This window comes from Talpa occidentalis, unplaced genomic scaffold (genome assembly GCF_014898055.3).
Source record: "Talpa occidentalis isolate TD23 unplaced genomic scaffold, MPIMG_talOcc4v2.1 talOcc4.8, whole genome shotgun sequence".
In the NCBI taxonomy this organism is placed as follows: domain Eukaryota; kingdom Metazoa; phylum Chordata; class Mammalia; order Eulipotyphla; family Talpidae; genus Talpa; species Talpa occidentalis.
The window spans coordinates 56,994,227-57,013,113 of record NW_023605194.1 but is presented as its reverse complement, the minus strand read 5'-3'; the positions used below and the strand labels follow the sequence as shown (position 1 = coordinate 57,013,113).

At 36.6% G+C, this 18,887-nt stretch overlaps 1 protein-coding gene across 5 annotated transcripts in view; it reads right to left on the bottom strand.

The window, feature by feature from the left end:
• Nucleotides 1-18,887, bottom strand: part of PCDH15 (protocadherin related 15) — a 1,524,279-nt gene that overhangs the window by 659,966 nt on the left and 845,426 nt on the right. For all 5 annotated transcript variants that reach the window (XM_054690675.1, XM_054690674.1, XM_054690669.1 and 2 more), the window contains one exon: nucleotides 9,272-9,390. In XM_054690675.1, the coding sequence (XP_054546650.1) occupies nucleotides 9,272-9,362 (91 nt within the window). In that variant the 5' untranslated portion in view covers nucleotides 9,363-9,390. The remainder of the gene's footprint in view (nucleotides 1-9,271; nucleotides 9,391-18,887) is intronic.

The window sequence follows — 18,887 nt, the reverse complement described above, 5'->3', positions numbered from 1 at the left end:
AAGAGATTAGTCCATTTACATTTAGAGTTAATATTGATATGTTAGCATCTGTATTTGCCATTGTGTTTGTCTTTCCTTTGATTTTATATATTTATTCTTTTAATAACTTTTTTTTTTTTGGCCTTCTTTGCTTGTTATTCTTCCCTCTGAGGTTCTGGCTTTAGGATTCCTTGTAGTATTTTTTGGAGTGGGGGTTTAGTTGTAATGAAATTCCAGAGTTTCTGTTTGTCTGGGAAGGTCCTTATTCTTTCTTCATAGAGGAAGGAGAGCTTTGCGGGATAGAGTATTCTTGGTTGGCATCTGTTTTCTTGCAGTCTGTTGACTATGTCCCCACACTCTCTCCTTGCCCATAGTGTTTCTTTGGAGAAGTCCGATGTCAGCCTGATTGGTTTTCCTTTGAATGTTATCTGTTTCTTCCCTCTTGCCAGCTTCATTATTTTTTCCTTGTCCTGGATTCTTGGGTGCTTTACTATTATGTGTCTTGCTGTATTTTTCCTTTTGTCGTGGAAGTTTGGTGTTATTCTTGCTTCTTTTATATCAATTTTCAGCTCCTTCTTCACATTTGGGAAGTTCTCTTCAATTATCTCTTTGAATATTTTCTCTGTTCCTCCATCTCTCTCCTCTCCTTCTGGTATTCCTATAACTCTTATATTTCCTTTCCTCATGGAGTCAGATAGTTCCCGAAGTCTTTCTTCGTTCTTTTTCCTTCGTACTTCTCTTTCCTTTTCTGTTTTGCTTCTTTTTATTTCTGTGTCTTCAAGAGTACTTATTCGTTCTTCCATTTCATCTATTCTGCTTTCATTGCTTTCCCCAGAGTTCTTTAGTTCCTCCATTAATTCTTTGATCTCCTGCGTTTTTTTTGCTTCCCTCTTTAGGGACTCAATTTCCTTCTTCTGATCATTGTTTTCCTTTATGAGTTCTGTCATTTTTTTAATCATGGCAATTTTAAATTCTCTTTCTGGAAGGCTCAGATGTTCTTCCAAGTTACTGTCGTTGCAATCTGGGGGGTGGTTTTCTTTTTGTGGTGTGCTTTTTTCCTGAGGAGTTGTTAGGTTGTGTGTGGTTCTTCTACTCCCTACTGTCTGTTTTCTAATTTGTCGTATGCATTGGGACACTGTGTTGCTGGGACTGGCCGGCATCTTGGGTGAGCTTCTCCACTCCCCTCTGGCTCCTGCAGGGGCCATCTGTCTATTTCAAGCAGTCTTTACTGAAGAAAGGTCCCTATTCTAAAATGTTGATGTGGGGACACACTCCCCTGTGCGCTTGGTCTGCCCCGGCGGTGGGTTCCCGTTCACCCTCTGGGTTTGGACTGCAGGCCAGAAGGGGCCTGGCGTGGGCAATCTTCCCCGCTCACCTCTGGCTCCTGAGGGAGCCTTCTGCAGGCAGTCTTTACTGAAGAAATGTCCCTGTTCTAAAATGGCAATGTGGGGCGCACTCCCTGCGCGCCCCGTCTCGGGCACACTCTTCTCGCGCCCGGTCTGCCCTGGCCGTGGGTGCCCACTCCCTCTGTGGCCTCAGACTACTGGTTGGAAGGGGCCTGGCGTGGGCTAACTTCCCAGCTGGCCACTGGCTCCTGCTGGTTTCAAGTCACTAGGTGGTGCCAGAGATCTCTCCTAGAGCCCTTGGGGAGCTGATTTTTCCACCCAGTGGGACAGGGAACAGAGCAGGAATGGTAGGGTACACCTCAACGGCTTTGGGGTGCTGTGTCTGCCTTGTGCCCCACCGTCGTGGAGAATCCACGCCCTGAATTTCGTGCCCCAGGTCTCAGTTCCAAAGCCCTCAGGTCCAGGACGCGGGCTGTAGCCCAGTTCAGTAACCACAAAAATGGAGTCTTTTGCACACGGCTCCCGTGCCTGAGTGCCTGGGTGCCTGGTTCCTGATTACTCAGTGAGGGGCTTTCACCTCAGTGAGGGTCCACGCGCGTCTCCCCACAAGCCTAGGTCACAGGCGCGGGGACCTGGGCAGCCAGGATCCCAATCCGCGTTTGCTTTTCAAGCGCGCTGCTTTTCACGCGCAAGCTTACCAGCTGGCCTGGGGCTGTGTGCGGGTGTCCTCCGAAGGTCTCTGCTGTTCTCTAATGGTGCCCGGAGCCGTTCGCTCACCGCTGTGGCGAATCCTGAAGGGTTCTCCACAGCTCCAGCTCACGGGGTGTGGTGGCTGAGACAGTTTCTTTCCACTCCCATTCCCGCTTGCTGCGTAGTTTGTTCTTGTTGGTCGTTTTAGTTTGTTGTTTTCCTCCTCTCTGCTGGTCGGAGAGTGCAGACTCTGTGGGTGGGGGAGGGGAGCAGGTTTCTGCGCTTTCCTGCCTTCTAGTCCTCTTTTATGGCAACTTTCTTCTTAGGGTAGTTTGCTGGAGTCCTCCGTTTATCTTACGTGCCCCAGTTCTCACTGGGACCTGCCGCTTTTCCTCCCTGTTAACTTTTTTTTAATGGGAGATCTTACTCGCAGCGTCTCCTCACCGCCATGTTGCTCCGCCCTCCCAGTAAGTTTATATTTTTTGACCTTGCATGTTACTGAAACAGGTAAGGAATGCTTCAAATCTTTCCTCTAAAGCTAAGTGCATTTTAGAGGAGGTGTAAGATCCACAAGAGTACTCATCTTCAGAAAATAAAAGAGATAAGAAATATAAGAGTTCGTACAACCTACTAAATGGACATAGCAAAGCTTTTATTGAGGTTATTTAAGAAAGTTTTATTGGACTAACAATTAAAAGTTTCAATGTTTGTTCTTGTCATCTCCTTCAAAATAACACCTAATCATGTAATCTTGATAGATAAATCTAAGTTTCAAAAGCTTCAAATTTTGAAGACTGAAATTCAGGACTCTCAGTCTGCAGGAAAAAAACAGTTTCTATTAAAATGTATTAAGCTCTCAAAAATGCAATCAATAAAATGGAATAAGTGAGATGGGTAGGCAAAGAATGATATTGATCTTATATTAAGATAAATGAAATTGAATGACAACATACACCACACATATCTTTGTTTTCCTAAAACTACGTATTATCATGTCTCTGCGTGTGCATATATATGTTTGCTCATTCTCTATGTAAGCTACCTTCAGAAATCATACCATGTATTTAAGAAGGTGAGACATTAATGTTCACTGTAAATTACTTACGTATGGCCTCCAATAATCGTATTAATTTTAACTAAAACAGACTCAAATCAACTATTTTATTGTACTATGTTCAGAGAATCATGATGTTATCAAGAGGGAAGTATCCTGCATTAAGCTTAGAAAAACTGAAATCAAAGAAAATGTTTTAAAAGCATTTCCAGCACAATCCTAGGAAGACGGTGTATGTCCCACAGGAAGTGTTGCAGTTGATGAGGCAGGGAAATTACTACAACATTCCAGAATGTTATAAAAGCATCTATAATGGCCTAAAAGCAAGAATCATTACGATCATTTAACTCTTTTTACAGAGCTTAATTTATTTAACTATCTCTCCTTGAGGCATCGAAATGATGACACCTTTTATTCAGAAACAGTGGTATATCTGCTTGGTAGTTATAGTTCCCTTACAATTTTATTGTAATCTGTATAATAGAATTAGCAGTTTATTTTTATTTGTATGCCATTCTCTTCTAATTTTAATCAATATATGCCAGTGGCATGCACTACTTTATGACATCTGCACATGTTATAAAAATTGTCTCCGAGATTTAGAATCAGTCATTAGGAAGATACAGTTACACCCTTAATTAACTGACATATCTATCTCATCATTGACCTTCTAAGTATTATGTAAATTCAAGCCTAAAAATAAACATGGATGCATTCTACAAACTTCACTTAAAGTCTCTCATGCATCAATAAGCTCTCCAAGGAAGGGATATAACTTAATACTTTCAAGAATGAAATGAAATTTATTAAAGTTTAGTCTTCAAGTGTTTGGCAATTCTGGGCAGACATATAAAAAGAATATACACATAGTGCAAAGAAGCATGAAGGACTGTTTATAAATAAGCATTCAAGTTTATAAAAAATATCATAATTACATACAAATAACGAGAATAGCAATAAAATATTTGTGAGCATAGGTCTTATACCAGGTACTGTGCTAAACTATATGAATTTGAGTTTTTGGGAGTTATTATTATAAGAGAACTGAGTCTCAGGAAGTGTTGTGACTTTCTGAGGTTGTAAACATGGTCTCTTCACAGTTGTTCTGATTATGCTCTATATAAGGGATGCATTCACTTCATAGATACATGTTAATATATGCAAAAATTCAGAGGCAAGTTGGGAGACTTGACTTTTGGGCTAAATGCTTGAGCAGCCAGGGAGAACCCTTTCCTTAATAAAGTCATGTTGGCTTTGATGGTCTGCACACATTTAGGGTATATCTCTGTCTCTCTCTCTTTGTTTCTCTAACACACACACACACTCACACACACACACACATTTTAAAATACCTTTCAAACTGCTTGATATTATGACACATGTATATTTTTTAAATACTTTTCCTATCTGAATATAGAGGTGATATGTATTTATATGGGCAACTTGAAAATGCAGAGAAAATAACATAAAGTAAAAATAAAACATACCATATATATAATATGAAAATAATATGGAATGAGATATATATATATATGTATATATACATACATATATATATATATATATATATATATATATATATATATTTCCTGTGCACATTTAGGGAATCTCTCTAACACACACATATACTGGGGTATGTGTGTGCGTGTGTATAGACACACACACACACACACACCACACACATACATATATGCCGGGATATATCATCATTTCTTTATCCTCGCTCATCTTTCTTTTATCATTCATTTATGAAATCAAAATCAAAGTGAAAATAATAAAAACACAGACCTTATAGACATATAGGCATCTTGGTCTATTTACCTCACTGTAAAAATAATATGTGTGAACAAAGGCTAGGTTTTACACATTTTTTACTTCACATAAGACATAAAAGAGAAGGGCCTCCCTGGTGGCACAGGGGTTAAGTCTCAGTACTATCAAGCTATTGCCAGCCACTCTGGCATGAGCTCGATCCCCACCCAAGGAGCTAACCGACATGGTGCAGCAGACCTCTCCTGTCTTGCCCACTGCTCCCCTCAGCAGTGTATTTCAGTAGATCTGCCTGTTCTGTTTGCTACTCTGACTCTGGTGAATCTTTCACTCCATGCACCTCTGACCTACACACCAGTTCTTGTAGGAGTAATGGTCATAAACATGAGAGCCATGCTTATTTATTTATGCACCAGTTTATTTATGCATAAATAAATCAAATAAATCTTTAAAAATTATATAAAAGAGAAGATGGACCTGAATCCTTTCCAGGTACCCCACAGTATATTTGGGGCCAGGGCATATATTCCCTTTAGGGCAGAGCATATGTGCCCATTCAATAAAATTCTGATGCTTGGTAACGCATTAAAATATAAACTAAAATATTAACCCCAATGTTCTCCTATTATAAGGTGGTGGATAATAAAACACCATATTAAAAATCTATCATTTTTCTAGTCTTCTATTACTTAGGTAAATACTGACTATTTTTTTTTTTCAGTGCAATGTTATTAAGATCACTTACGTTACTAATTCATCTTTAGATACAATATAGTCACCAAACACATTAAATTTTCATTACGGAATAGGTCATCTATATATTTTATTACTAAATCTAAAGATTTAACCAGCAATTCAAATAAGAAATATAAAAACAACTCAAAACTTAGTCAGAGTTTTTTTTTTTGGTTTGTTTGTTTGTGTAAGATTTATTTATTTATTTATACAAGCACTGGGTATAGTCAGAAGTAAGGGAGGGTGAGAGAATTCACCAGAGCCAGAGCGGAGAGCAGAACAGGCAGACTGAGGAAATACACTGCTGAGGGGAGCAGCGGGCGGCAGGAGAGGTCTGTGCACCATGTGGGACCCCAGCCCCGGGGCAGGGGATCGTGAACCAGGACTGCAGAGGCTGCGGGCAGCTACGCAACCCAGCACTTAACAGCTGCACCACCAGGGAGGCCCACTTAGACAAAGCTTTAAGTAAAAATTTTGTTATAAAATATTAGAAATAATAATTATATATTTTTTCTAGGAAGCAGTTTTATAGAGTTGGGTGACACTAGACTATTTCATTTCAGGATAAAGTATTCATTAAATAAACAATATAATATTTTTTTCTTTCAACTCCCATATAACTAAGTAAGAAAATGCACAGCAAAACACAGGAAATATTTTAATTAAAAGTTGAGAAGAATCCTAGTCCTAGTTTTTATTTATTTTTTTTTTTTTTTAAGATTTATTCTATTTAGGGCCTCCCTGGTATCGCAGCAGTTGAGCGATGGGTTGCGAAGCTGCCCACAGCCTCTGCAGTGCCGGTTCAATCCCCGGCCACCGAGGGAGGGTCCCACATGGTGCGCAGACCTCTCCTGCTGCCCACTGCTCCCCTCTGCAGTGTACTTCTGTCCTTCTGCCTGTTCTGCTCTCCGCTCTGACTCTGGTGAATTCATGAGAATTCCTCCCGTGCTTCTGACTGTACCCAGTGCTTGTAGAAATAAATAAATAAATCTTTAAAAAAAAAGATTTATTCTATTTATACAAGAGCTGGGGTACAGGCCAGAGATGCGAGAGGGTGAGAGGATTCACCAGAGACAGAGCAGGGAACAGAACAGGCAGATGGACGAAAGCACGCTGAGGGGAGCAACGGGCGAGACAGGAGAGGTCTGCTGCGCCATGTGGGCATCTCCCTGGCAGCCCGGGTTCAAACCTGCCTGCAGACAGCTTCACAGCACTGCGCTCAACCTGTTGCACCACTGGGGAGGCCCACGAATCCTAGTTTTTAAAGAAAAACTAGCCTATTATGCAAATAGCCTTTTCGTAATGTAAACATTTTCTCCACTTATCTTTATGTTAACTTACTTTGTGTGTTAATTAGTTATCAGATATCATAATGGGGTAATCTAACCAGCAGCTTATCAATCAAAAAATTATACTTTTCATTTTTACTTTTTCTTTCATGTCTCTCATGTTTATGACCATCACTCCTTCAATTTTATTTCATCTTCAATCTAACCAAGCACCTGCATACCCACACATTTAGATAAAAAGTTTCAAGAAATCCATGTTACATATTTTAGTTTAGTGTTCTTTTATGTATTAGCTATTCTTTTCCAAGATCTGATTTTAATTCTGCATAGCACGGACTCCAATTTTATATGAATTTTTAAAAAACATTAACTGTTCACAGACATAAATAACTGAATAATTGAATGAAAGTGATGTCAAAGAACCCTTAATTGAGGGAGATCAGAGAGAGGTAAATACTTGGAGCAAGACCTTAGAGAAAAGAATATGTTACCACTGTGGGAAGCACTGAAGTTTGCAAGTATGCAAGCAATGATGGAGAGCATAGCAAGTTAAGAAATCCATATAAAACATTGCATAAAATGCATATTTTTCTGCAGCAGTATCTGTCCCTTAAACTTTCCTAGGAATTATTTCCAGAAAGAGACAATTGAGGTGGCTCTTAGGGAATCTAACTGTGACTGTTAGGGAATCATCCCCAACTTTAGAGGATAACCCTACTGAACACAATGCTATCACTTGGTAGTGTGAATTTTCACTCAGCTTCAAAAATCAGACTACATAATGGCCAGAAGTGACCTGGTAATCTTACTTTGGAGGTTAGAAGAGTACATTTAGAAAGACCAGAGCTATAATGTATTTATTAATGAAACCAATTTATATAACATTACAGGTTAAACCAAGAGTGATGTTCTATGACAACTTAAATCATACTCCTAAAAAGCACTGGGTTTGTAAACGTTAAATGTGAACAATGGCAATAAATTCTTTCCTGCTCAGTATGAACACAAAATATTAATTTTAAAAATGATTTATAACATAAATAAATATTGACACACTGATTTAAGATCTATTCTGGGGGATAAAATTAAAACATCCTTTTAATGTAAAGACATTTTTTTTTTAAATTTCATTGGTTCTTGTTTGTTTCAAAGTAGCATATACATTATGTATTTATCATTACTATTTAAAATTTGTATTTTCACTAGATATTCACAATATTTATAAATAATACCATGAACATTAACTTCAAATGCACTTGAAGTAAACACTCTGCTAATCAGCACAGTTTTTCAGAGAAATAGGCTGCTGACTTTATGAAAATAGTTGCTATTGTGAATTTTTCTGCAAATTCCAAAATAAGCATATATTTTTCTGACTTTAGAGGACAGAGAAAGTCCTAAAATGTGTACCATTTGAACACTGTTTGGGATAGTTTCACATTAATTCATCTTATCTTCAGATCATTCAATCTATACGCAAAGCATAAAACAAACTCAGATTCTTTACTGCTACTAAGAACAACTATATAACAGGCAACAAGGGTGAGGAGATGGTTACTTGCCTATGTACGCTGAATGCCAAACAAATGTCAATAAATATAATGAAAAGTAAAAAGAAAACAAAAAAAAAATACAGTAAAAATTCTTAAAAGGACAAAACTCAGTTTTCTTGAATAGCAAACATAGGATGGAGAATTTTATCCATGCTTTACTCTCATGAAACTTAAGGTAGTATATACATCCCAACCCTCATTATATGGTATTCAAAGCAAGCATCCTTCAATATGAAAATATCTAATATAGGAATATTTGGGTCACTGTATTTAACATGTTGAATGGTTCCTTAGGAGCTTGATGACTAGAGCGCTAGAGTGAATGACTTCATGTCAGGAAATAACTTGCAATTTCTCATTTCAGATATTTACATTTTCCCCACTCTTTCCAAATAAAATAGTGAGGGATTATATAATACCCAATTCAAGTTCTAATATTAAAATCACTTACACAGTCTACTTTTGACCCCTTTTGAGATCTTTTCTCACAGGAAATGTCAGAATGTTTTCTATCCCTAAACCTTATTTGAGAATATTGTTTCTGTTTATTCAAGGACTAGTAAATATAATTTACTATGTTTCTTATATCAATTTAACATTTGCTTAGTAAGAATGAGAAAGTATTCAAATAAGACTCATTTTGTATTTTCTACCATACTGTAGACCTTTTTAAGGAATAAAATATATTGAATGCCACTTCTGTAAAATAATTTCAATGAAGGTAAATTATTGTATGGTGCTAATAATCTTTAAAAATGAACTACAAATTATCATTATTCATTTCTCTGGTGTTTGTTTTCCATTTATTACAGGAATCCTGGCAAACTCTTAAGGTCAGACTAAAAGCAGACTTACCATCATCATACTGTCCCATGCAGATTGCGAAGAAAATGCTCAGGACAATCCCTGCAGGGGTACATTTCCAGGGGTAAAATTTTTTAAACATCTTTTATCAAATTCCACTCAGGACAGATCTGAAATAATAAGAGAAAGAAACATTTGACAAGTTCATTAATCTGCAGTCAACTGTCATAGAACAGAAAAGCCTAATAACTTCATAGTTAATTACCTGTGCCAACAATCCATTCATGAAGTAATATGCCTGTTTAATGCACTGAAACTGTTTATCTACATAAATTTGTAGACAAGCAATCTCTAAGAGAAATATCTTTTCTGTTATTTAATTTGTAATTCAGTTCATTGAGAAGTTACAATACTGATATCAGAATTACATGCACCCTTTAAAAACCTGACACTACATCAATGAATCCTGTGCATCAGTTTATGTTATTAAATGTATCTTGTCTATAGCACAATTCAGATATAAAGTATAAGTTATTCTATAACAATTGAAGATGGTACCTCATTGTTAACATTCTACATGAAAATTTCAATAGGTATTTGTGTCACAATGAATAAGAAGGAACCTATCATTAAAATGCTAATTATTTTCTTGTAGAATGATGATTTTGACTTAATTTTCCCAAATAAGAGTAAGGATAAACCATTAATGTTTACCACTTATGTCCTTTGAAACATTTGGATGGATAACATTTCAATTCCTAAGCTTCCAGTAGGTGAAGAATTTGAATGAGATATTGGTGACCAGGGAGCACGCAAGAATTATTGAAAGAATAATGTGCTCAGTTTCTTTTTTAAACCAAAGAAATTATTCATATGGAATTACTAAAAATGACCCTCTTATGGATCATGGTAGAATAGGGATAGGGACTCTGAGTCTTTAATTCAGAGCTTCCGTGGGGGGCAAGCACAAAAAAAGGGAGCTAATTAGCCTAAGGAGACAATAGTGGTGATGGCAAAGGCTGTGATAAATTATGTGGTGCAGGGCTTGTCTAAAGAGACCAGATGGTGCTCAAGTTCTGTCAATGGTTGTCACATGGATATGTAAGCCAGTGTTGCCAGGTCTTTTGATTTTCTAGAAAATGGTAGAAATCCAAATTTCCATGTGTATTTGCTCAGTGTTTAAATGATTGTCCAACCTCTTTATAGACTAAATGCTTCTGGCAGGCCAATTGTTCTGAGATTGTCTAGTTTTTAACTCCTCACCAGGATTCCTTCCACTGTGCTGTGTATAAGGTTCATCAGGACACACAAAGGAGATATTTTCAGTCTCTCTTTAGATACATTTTATGTCATCCTTCTTACTGTTTTATTTTTGAGTTTTATAAAAGGTATATGTCCAACAGCATATGTGACTCTATGTATTTTAAAGTAATATTAAAAGCACAAGTTAATTTTTGCTTACCTATAGGATACACAGGTCTTAAATTTCAAAGATCATTGTACTAGATCATACACAATTTAAAATGGAAACTATTCTTGTATTTCTCTTTCTAAAAGAATAAAAAAGCTTTTTTATTTCCTAAATCTGGCCTATACATATTTTTTTTCCTAACTGATAAAGGGTGTGGCCTTTGTTTTTATAATTTCTAGGCACAGATAGATCAAAGTGGTAATCTTTAAATACCAAGAGAACAAAACAATACATGCTTACTTGTAGGAAAAAGAAAAATAAAATTTGATCAATTTTAGTAGTTTTATTGAGCTATTAATAAAATTCAGGCTACTTTTTAAATTCAGGTTCTTCAACTCATTAGTTACATAACTTTGAGCAAATTAAATAGTATCTGTCTCAATTTCCACATCATTAATATGAAATATAATAATCTACCTCCTAAGTTTGTTCTGAGGATTAAGTATGTTTATGACTATAAAATATACTTAGAGTAGTAGTTCAGAGCAAAATTCCATAAAGATTAATCTGAGTGGGCCTCCCTTGGTGGCGCAGTGGTTGAGTGCTGGGCTGCAAAGCTGCCGCAGCCTCTGCAGTGCCAGTTCCATCCCCAGCCACCAGCGAGGGTCCCACATGGTGCGCGGACCTCTCCTGCCATGCCCGCTGCTCCCCTCAGCAGTGAACTTCAGTTCTTCTGCCTGTTCTGCTCCCCGCTCTGGCTCTGGTGAATTTTCTCACCCCCCTGCGCTTCTGACTGTACCCAGTGCTTGTATAAATAAAAAATCAATCTTAAAAAAAAAAGATTAATCTGAGTAATTTGACCCATCATCTGAGTTCTCTTCATACTGCATAAAGCTACATTTACACTGCTTTAAATGCTGGTGTTATCTCCATTCTGTGAAAAAAGGTCAGCCTCACTGGCTCAAAGTGAGTGGGTGGTGAGGTTTGTAAGTATGACACCTCTACTTATTCCACTTCAGAAAACGATACAAAAATTTCCAAAGGAACAGACAGCCAAATATGTTTTAAGGGGTGTGAAGTCTAGAGCTGCCTTTTGCATTATTCCTCTGTACCTTATCGGAGAGATAATCCATATCCTATCCCAAAACTGAAAATAGCAATATAGCCTTATAAAATATTTATACAAATAATGATGTTAACTTTTTTCACAAATATGACAGTATTAATGATCAAAATGCTATTTTTTTTAAATCACTTGAATGATATTTCTTAGGAGAAAAAGCTAAAAAAAGTACTACTGACAAATGGACAAAGTTGTATTTTTTTGGATTCTTTAATCTACACTTGACTTTCCTCGTATGAACTCAGTTGTTAGTATTAGGCTCGGACAAATGATACTATTTTCTTTTGCTTTTGACTCTAAAATTTTTGGTTTTATTTAATAGCTTTTAAGATGAAAACATGGTGGATCACTCTTTTAAAATCATTTAAGTCACTGCTATTATTACGTCTCCAGATATGCAATCAGAAGATCTGTGATTGAGAAGTTTTTTGTTAGAGGATGTTATAGAATATTGGAAACATAACAATAAAAACATTGATAAAATTTATTTATAATAGATATAGTTCGTACCACTTGGAGGAGTAAAAATATTTGGGAAATATGTTAAGTTTGTTTGTTTTTTGTAAGAAAGGTTATACATTTTTTATTTTACTATTCCTTTTATATCTTCATTATTTCATCGAATTTTTAATAATTTAAATGGACTCAATATTTGAAGCAACCTCAAATTTATGAGTCATCAGATACTCAAACACTGAGTAAAATTTAAAAGCGTCTACATTGTAAAAGAGCCCATAACTAAAATGAAGAGACACCCCACTGAATGGAGGGAAGCATTTGCATATTACACATCTGAAAAGGGCTGATATCAACAATTTACAAAGAGCTCATACATAAGCAAAAAAGAAAACAAAATAACCCAATCAAAATTTGGGCAGAGGAACTAAATAGGCACTTCTCCAAAGACATACAGATGGCCAATAGGCACAAGGAAAAAATGTTCATCACCATTTATCATAAGGGAAATGCCAATCAAAACCACAATGAGATCACCTCACACCTGTAAGAATGGCCCATAGCAAAAGTACGGAAATAAGAGCTGGCAAATGTGTGTAAAAAAAAGAAACCTCTGATAGTGTTAGTAGGAATGTAGACTCATCCAGCCCCTATGTAAAGCAGTGTGGCTGTTTCTCAAAAGGCTGCAAATGGGTCTTTCATACAAAGCAGCAATTCCACCCTTAAGTATCTACCCATAGAATACAAAAACAAGACCTCCCTGGTGGTGCAGGGGTTAAAGACAGTGCTATCAAGCTATCACCAGCCACTGTATGAGTTTGATCCCTGGCCAGCCAGAAGAAACCCACAGGGCGCAGCAGTCCTCTCCAGCCTCACCCACTGCTCCCCTCAGCAGTGCATTTTAGTAGATCTGCCTGTTTTGCTCCCCACTCTGTCTCTGGTGAATCCTCTCACACCCTGCACCTCTGGCCTATACCCCAGTTCTTGTATGCATAAATAAATCAATCTTTAAAAAATAGAACACAAAAACACTGATTCAAAAGGAAACCTCCATGCCTATGTCTATCACGGCATTATTTATAATAACAAAACCGTGTAAATAACCTAAATGCCCACGAAAGAAAACCATTAAAATTTGGTGTATATATGCACAATGAAATACTACTCAGTATTCAAAAAATATAATTGCATGCTATTTACAACAACATGGATGGAGCTGGAAAGGATTATGCTAAGCGAAATAAGCCAGAAAGATAAATAATGGAGAGTATAGCTGGAAAATAGAAAAAACAAAGGATCAGACAGGCAAACTTTAAAACCACCCTTGATATCTGACTATATATCTGTTGCTTTCAGAGAGGGAGGGAGAGAATGGGAGGAGAATACAATGGTGCCTTGGTGGTGGGAGTCCTACAATGACTACAGTCCTACAGTCCTACAGTGTGAAATCCTGTACTGTGAAAACACTGGCAAGAATATGGAACAATGGTACTTCAATGACAATAAATAAATTAAAATAGAAGGAAAAGCTCAGATATTTAATATGAACATAATGAGATGATAAATCCTGAAAAAGGTTGTACTTCTCCAGTCAAATGACTAAAGTCCAGAATGTTTAATACACTTATTATTCCAATCTGATAGCCTATGGTGGCACTTCTGTTATCAAATACGTGGAAACAGAACAAACACTTTAGGCAAGAGATCATTTTCCTCATTAGTTTAACAATCTATACAACTGTAGGCAATGATCATACTGGAGATCTTGTTAGATGGTTGTACGTAAATGAAAGACATGTCAAATAATATCTCCAACAGCATGCTTTACTTTTATTATAAAGTCTACATAGAACTCTGTGATATACTCTGAGAATGACTTTTCTTTCACATCTTCTTAGCTAACAATGTTATGCTCTAGCTGATTAGAGTATGCCGATTTCTAGAAATGAATGTAAAACTAATCAATAAGTAAGTTAATTTTACTTGCTTTTCAGGAGAGCATTTAATTGGCATATTCACAATTCTGGTATAGTTAATAAATTATGGTTTTGCAATAATTATTTGGAAATACTTTTTTTTTCAGAAATAATGGGGAATGAATGGCTTTTCCTATTATGTTACAATAATACATGCAAGTAATTAAAGCTTCATGTTATTTATGATATATTTTCCACAGGCTTAATAATATTTTATAATTACTGAAAACACCATATACTGATTTTAAAATTCACATCATTTGTATACACTACCACATAAAGCTCATTTTCATTTCTCTGGCATTTAATGCTCTCATAATCCATTTATTTTATTTTTTAAATATTTATTTATGCATACAAGAACTGGGGTACAGGCCAGAGGCGTGGGGGGTGAAAGGATACACCAGAGACAGAGTGGGGAACAGAACAGGCGGACTAACTGAAATAAACTGTTGAGGGGAGCAATGGACAAGTCAGGAGAGGTCTGCTGCACTCTGTGGGTAGCTCCCTGGCCGACCGGGGATTGAACTCGTGCTGCAGTGGTTACTGATAGCTTCATAGGTTGCATCTTAACCCCTTGCACCACCAGGGAGGCCCTATTTTATTTTATGTTTTTAAGATTTATTTAGTTATGCCTATAAGAACTGGGGTGCAGACCAGAGGTGTGGGGGTGGGGGTAAGAGGATTCACTAGAGACAGAGTGGGGAACAGAACAGGTGGGTTTACTGAAATATGCTGCTGAGGGGAGTAGCAGGCGAGACAGGAGAGGTCTGCTGCACCATATGGGTTAGCTCCCTCCCTGGGGATTGAACTGGTACTGCAGTGGCTGCAGGTAGCTTCATCGTGCTGCATCTTAACCCCTTGAGCCACCAAGGATGCCCCACATAATCAATTTTTTAAACAAGCACTTATGGAGGTCTACTGAGTACTACTCAGTCATCTAGGCAGTTGGAACATACACTGAAAAAAACCCACTCATATCTCTATTCTCAGAAATCTTACAGTCTAGCAACTTGAAAAAAGACAAATAACAAACATCAACATGTTAAAAGTTATAAGTGGCATGAAAATACAAGCCTGCATTTTCAAATTTTTTACTATGACTTTGCATGTAATTTTCACTCAGAAGATGATTACACAAAGCGACCAAAATGCTTTCTGCTAAAACAGCTGAAGAACTTTACAATTAAAGTGTAACTATTATGAAAACCAGAGCTGAAAGCACCCTTGAAGACACCTGTTGACCTGGGTACAGATTGCTATTCATTCCTTGGAAGAGACTAATGGCATCTCATTGACTTTTACTTTCAAGTATAAATCAAAGCTGGGTCATATACAAAACTCTGCCCTTGAGGAGTTTATCCCTGCTATCTTAGTCCAGGTTGGTTGTGGATTCACAGGCAAATAAGCCAAAGTTGACATCATGACACTCTTCCCTCTGGTACATGTTGACAGTGCCAACTATTTTTTTGGGGGGGGGACTCTAATCCTGACTGGTATGGGAAAAGCTACTAATATCATTGATATGGCAATCTTTAGAGCCCATTGCCATAGGTGTGATGAGAAATCCGTTATCATGACTATGTCAGGAGGGAAATTGGAATCTCTCAGTGAAATTTGAGCTGCACATATACTTCAGCAATCTTTTTTGTCAAACTCACACACTTCCTATATGACAACATTTATATAGAGCTATAAAAATTAAACACCCCACTGCTCTGTATTCCTTACAATAAATACACACGATCTACTTTCTAAAATAAACTTGGCTTCAAAACATTCTCAGTTGTTAAATTGAAAGTATGAGGCTTCTAATGTCACAGCATCTTATAATACCAAGTATACATTTTCTTAATTAAATGATTGGAAACCTTTCTATTACATAGACTTGGGGAGAAACATCACACATTAGTTATCACTCAGACAACTATCACTAATAAGCCAAAGCTGATGAATCATCTTTTCCTTTGTTCTTAGTAGAAGGAATGTCCCCCCAAAAAATCAGATATTCTTTCAATATTGTCCTTTCTAGATCATTTTATATCTTTCTCTTTCTCTAATTTACATATAAATTTATATTAAATATTAGTGTAGAAAAATACATTTACATTTTCAGAAAACTGCATGCTGCATATTATAAATAAAATAAACTGTACTTATAAAATATATAATGTTTAATGAAATATGTGACATAGAATATATTTTAAATGTTAATAAAATAAAACACACTGAATATATATTTTGTTTATATAACTTTACATCACATTTTTACAAATAAAATGTCTCTGTGAGGAAATGCATTTATATTTTATCTAAACTCCTATTTTACAAAAAGATGTTGAAATTATCACCCATATTTATTTATTTTTTTAATCATAGCTGATTTTGGTTTTAAGGACAGAATTGGATGGGCAGTAGCTAATTCTAGTTAAGGGCAACAAAGCAGTTTATAGCTCTATAAGTCCACGGCACTGTAATATCTAAGAGGCTGAAAAGCCAAACCATGTTTTCCTGATCTTTGCTGGAGCTTACAGCTTGTGGACTCGCTCCAGTGTCAGAGCACCTTGGATGTCTAGTTAAGAATGCATGCTAATGTTTTCTCTCTTTCTCTCTCATTATACACACACACACACACACACGCACACACACATATCTATGTACATATATATGTATTCATATATATATATATAATTTTCTCTCTCCTTTAATCAAAACATATCTACCATCAGAACATGGCACACATAAGGAAAGTCCAAATTTATACACTCTTCTTTTTTTTTTTTAAGATTTATTTTATTTAGGGGCCTCCCTAGTGGCGCAGGGGGTTGAGCACAGTGCTGTGAAGCTGTCCTCAGCCTCTGCAGTGCCGGTTTGATCCCGCTGGCCTCCGAGCCACCCACATGGCGAGCAGACCTCTTCTGTCTAGCCCGCTGCTCCCCTCAACAGTGTATTTCGGTCCATTTGCCTATTCTGCCCCCTGCTCTGTCTCTGGTGAATACTCTCACCCTCCTGCGCATCCGGCCAGTACCCCGATTCTTGTATAAATGAATAAATAAATCTTAAAAAAAAAGATTTATTTTATGATTTATGCTTACAAGATTTGGGGTACAGGCCAGAGGTGCGGGAGTGAGAGGATTTACCAGGGACAGAGTGGAAAGAAGAATAGGCAGATCTACTGAAACACACTGCTGACGGGAGCAGCAGGCAGCCAGGAGAGGTCCGCTGCGCCCTATGTGTTAGCTACCTGGCCCGGGATCAAACTCCTGCAGACAGCTTCATAGTGCTGCACCTTAACTAACCCCTTGCGCCACCAGGGAAGCCCTATATATACTCTTCTACAGAACTTTTGGAAAAATCAGATCAGTACCTTGACATGAGTCTGTCATTTTTAAAATGGTAGATTTAATCATAAAAACTCTAAATAAAAGTGAGGACTTTTTTTTTTTTTATTTTGTAAATACTCTCCTATCAAGTACAAACATTACTGAAAAAAATATTAGAACATTGAACTATCTTTTAAATACTGTGCCTTATTAGAAAATCCAATATTTAACATAGTCAATAACAAATATGAACCATATGTTGTAATTATCTAGCTGTACCACTTGGTTAACAAATGTGAATAAGTCAAAATTTTAAAAAGAGAAGAAATCCAATATTTATGGCCAATATGTTTATCATGCTGGATATTCTTTTTTAGTGTTTATTCATGCACTTAGTAAGGATATTGTATACTTTTTGTTGGGTATTCTGCCTCTGCTGCAGAAATAAATCATTTTAGTTGCCTCACAGTGACTTTGTTATTTAGCAAACACCATATTTCATATATTTCCCTTAACATATCATTTCAAAGTATTTTAGTAAAAATGAGGGAAACACTAAATTTTGTTCTTCCAATTAGGAAATTAAATTTTCACTTCCAATTTTAAAGGATTTTTTATTCATTGTTTTCTGAACTAGTATATAAACACTAGTCGTCAACATTGATGGTTCCAGATCAAGCCTCCCCAAGATGTGACAAAGTGACATATTGAATTTTTTTAATTAACCAGCCAATGAATAAAGCCCTAAATATGAAAGGGTTCTCATAAGTGCTTCTCTGACCCTCCTGCTCTGTGTACCCTGTGAAAAGCCGGAAATAATCAGCATTTGAAAGGTACTCTCCCCACAGAGAGAGATGGAGAAACACATTTATCATTTAAGACAGGGACTGGAAACTCTGTAAACAAATTCTGTTGAGTTCACTAAATCAGTTGTCCAAACAAAAAATTTTAAGAATGTTTTTGCCCACAAATTCTGTTGAGTTCACTAAATCAGTTGTCCAAACCAAAATTTTCAAGAATGTTTTTGTCCTCTGTGTTCTTAACAGATTTATTGCTTCTTTTTCTGAACTCTATACAAATTGGTTTTACTTTTTCACTAATCTTAGTTACTCTCATATTCATAATGACACCTCCCTGTTCAAGATATTAAGTTAGGTCCTTTTTTTCTTCTGTTAATTTATCTTGAGTCAACTTAATTATTTTTTCAGCTGATAGAACCTAGAGTGGTAGAGGGTGATTACCATCTTTCCTAAAAACATAAATATATTTCACCCAATTTCTTAGAAAAATAACTTAAAAAGTTTAGTATGAAAGGAGAGAGCACTCAAATGTGAAGCCCAATGATTATTTTATCTAAAGGGAATTTAAATTCAAAATA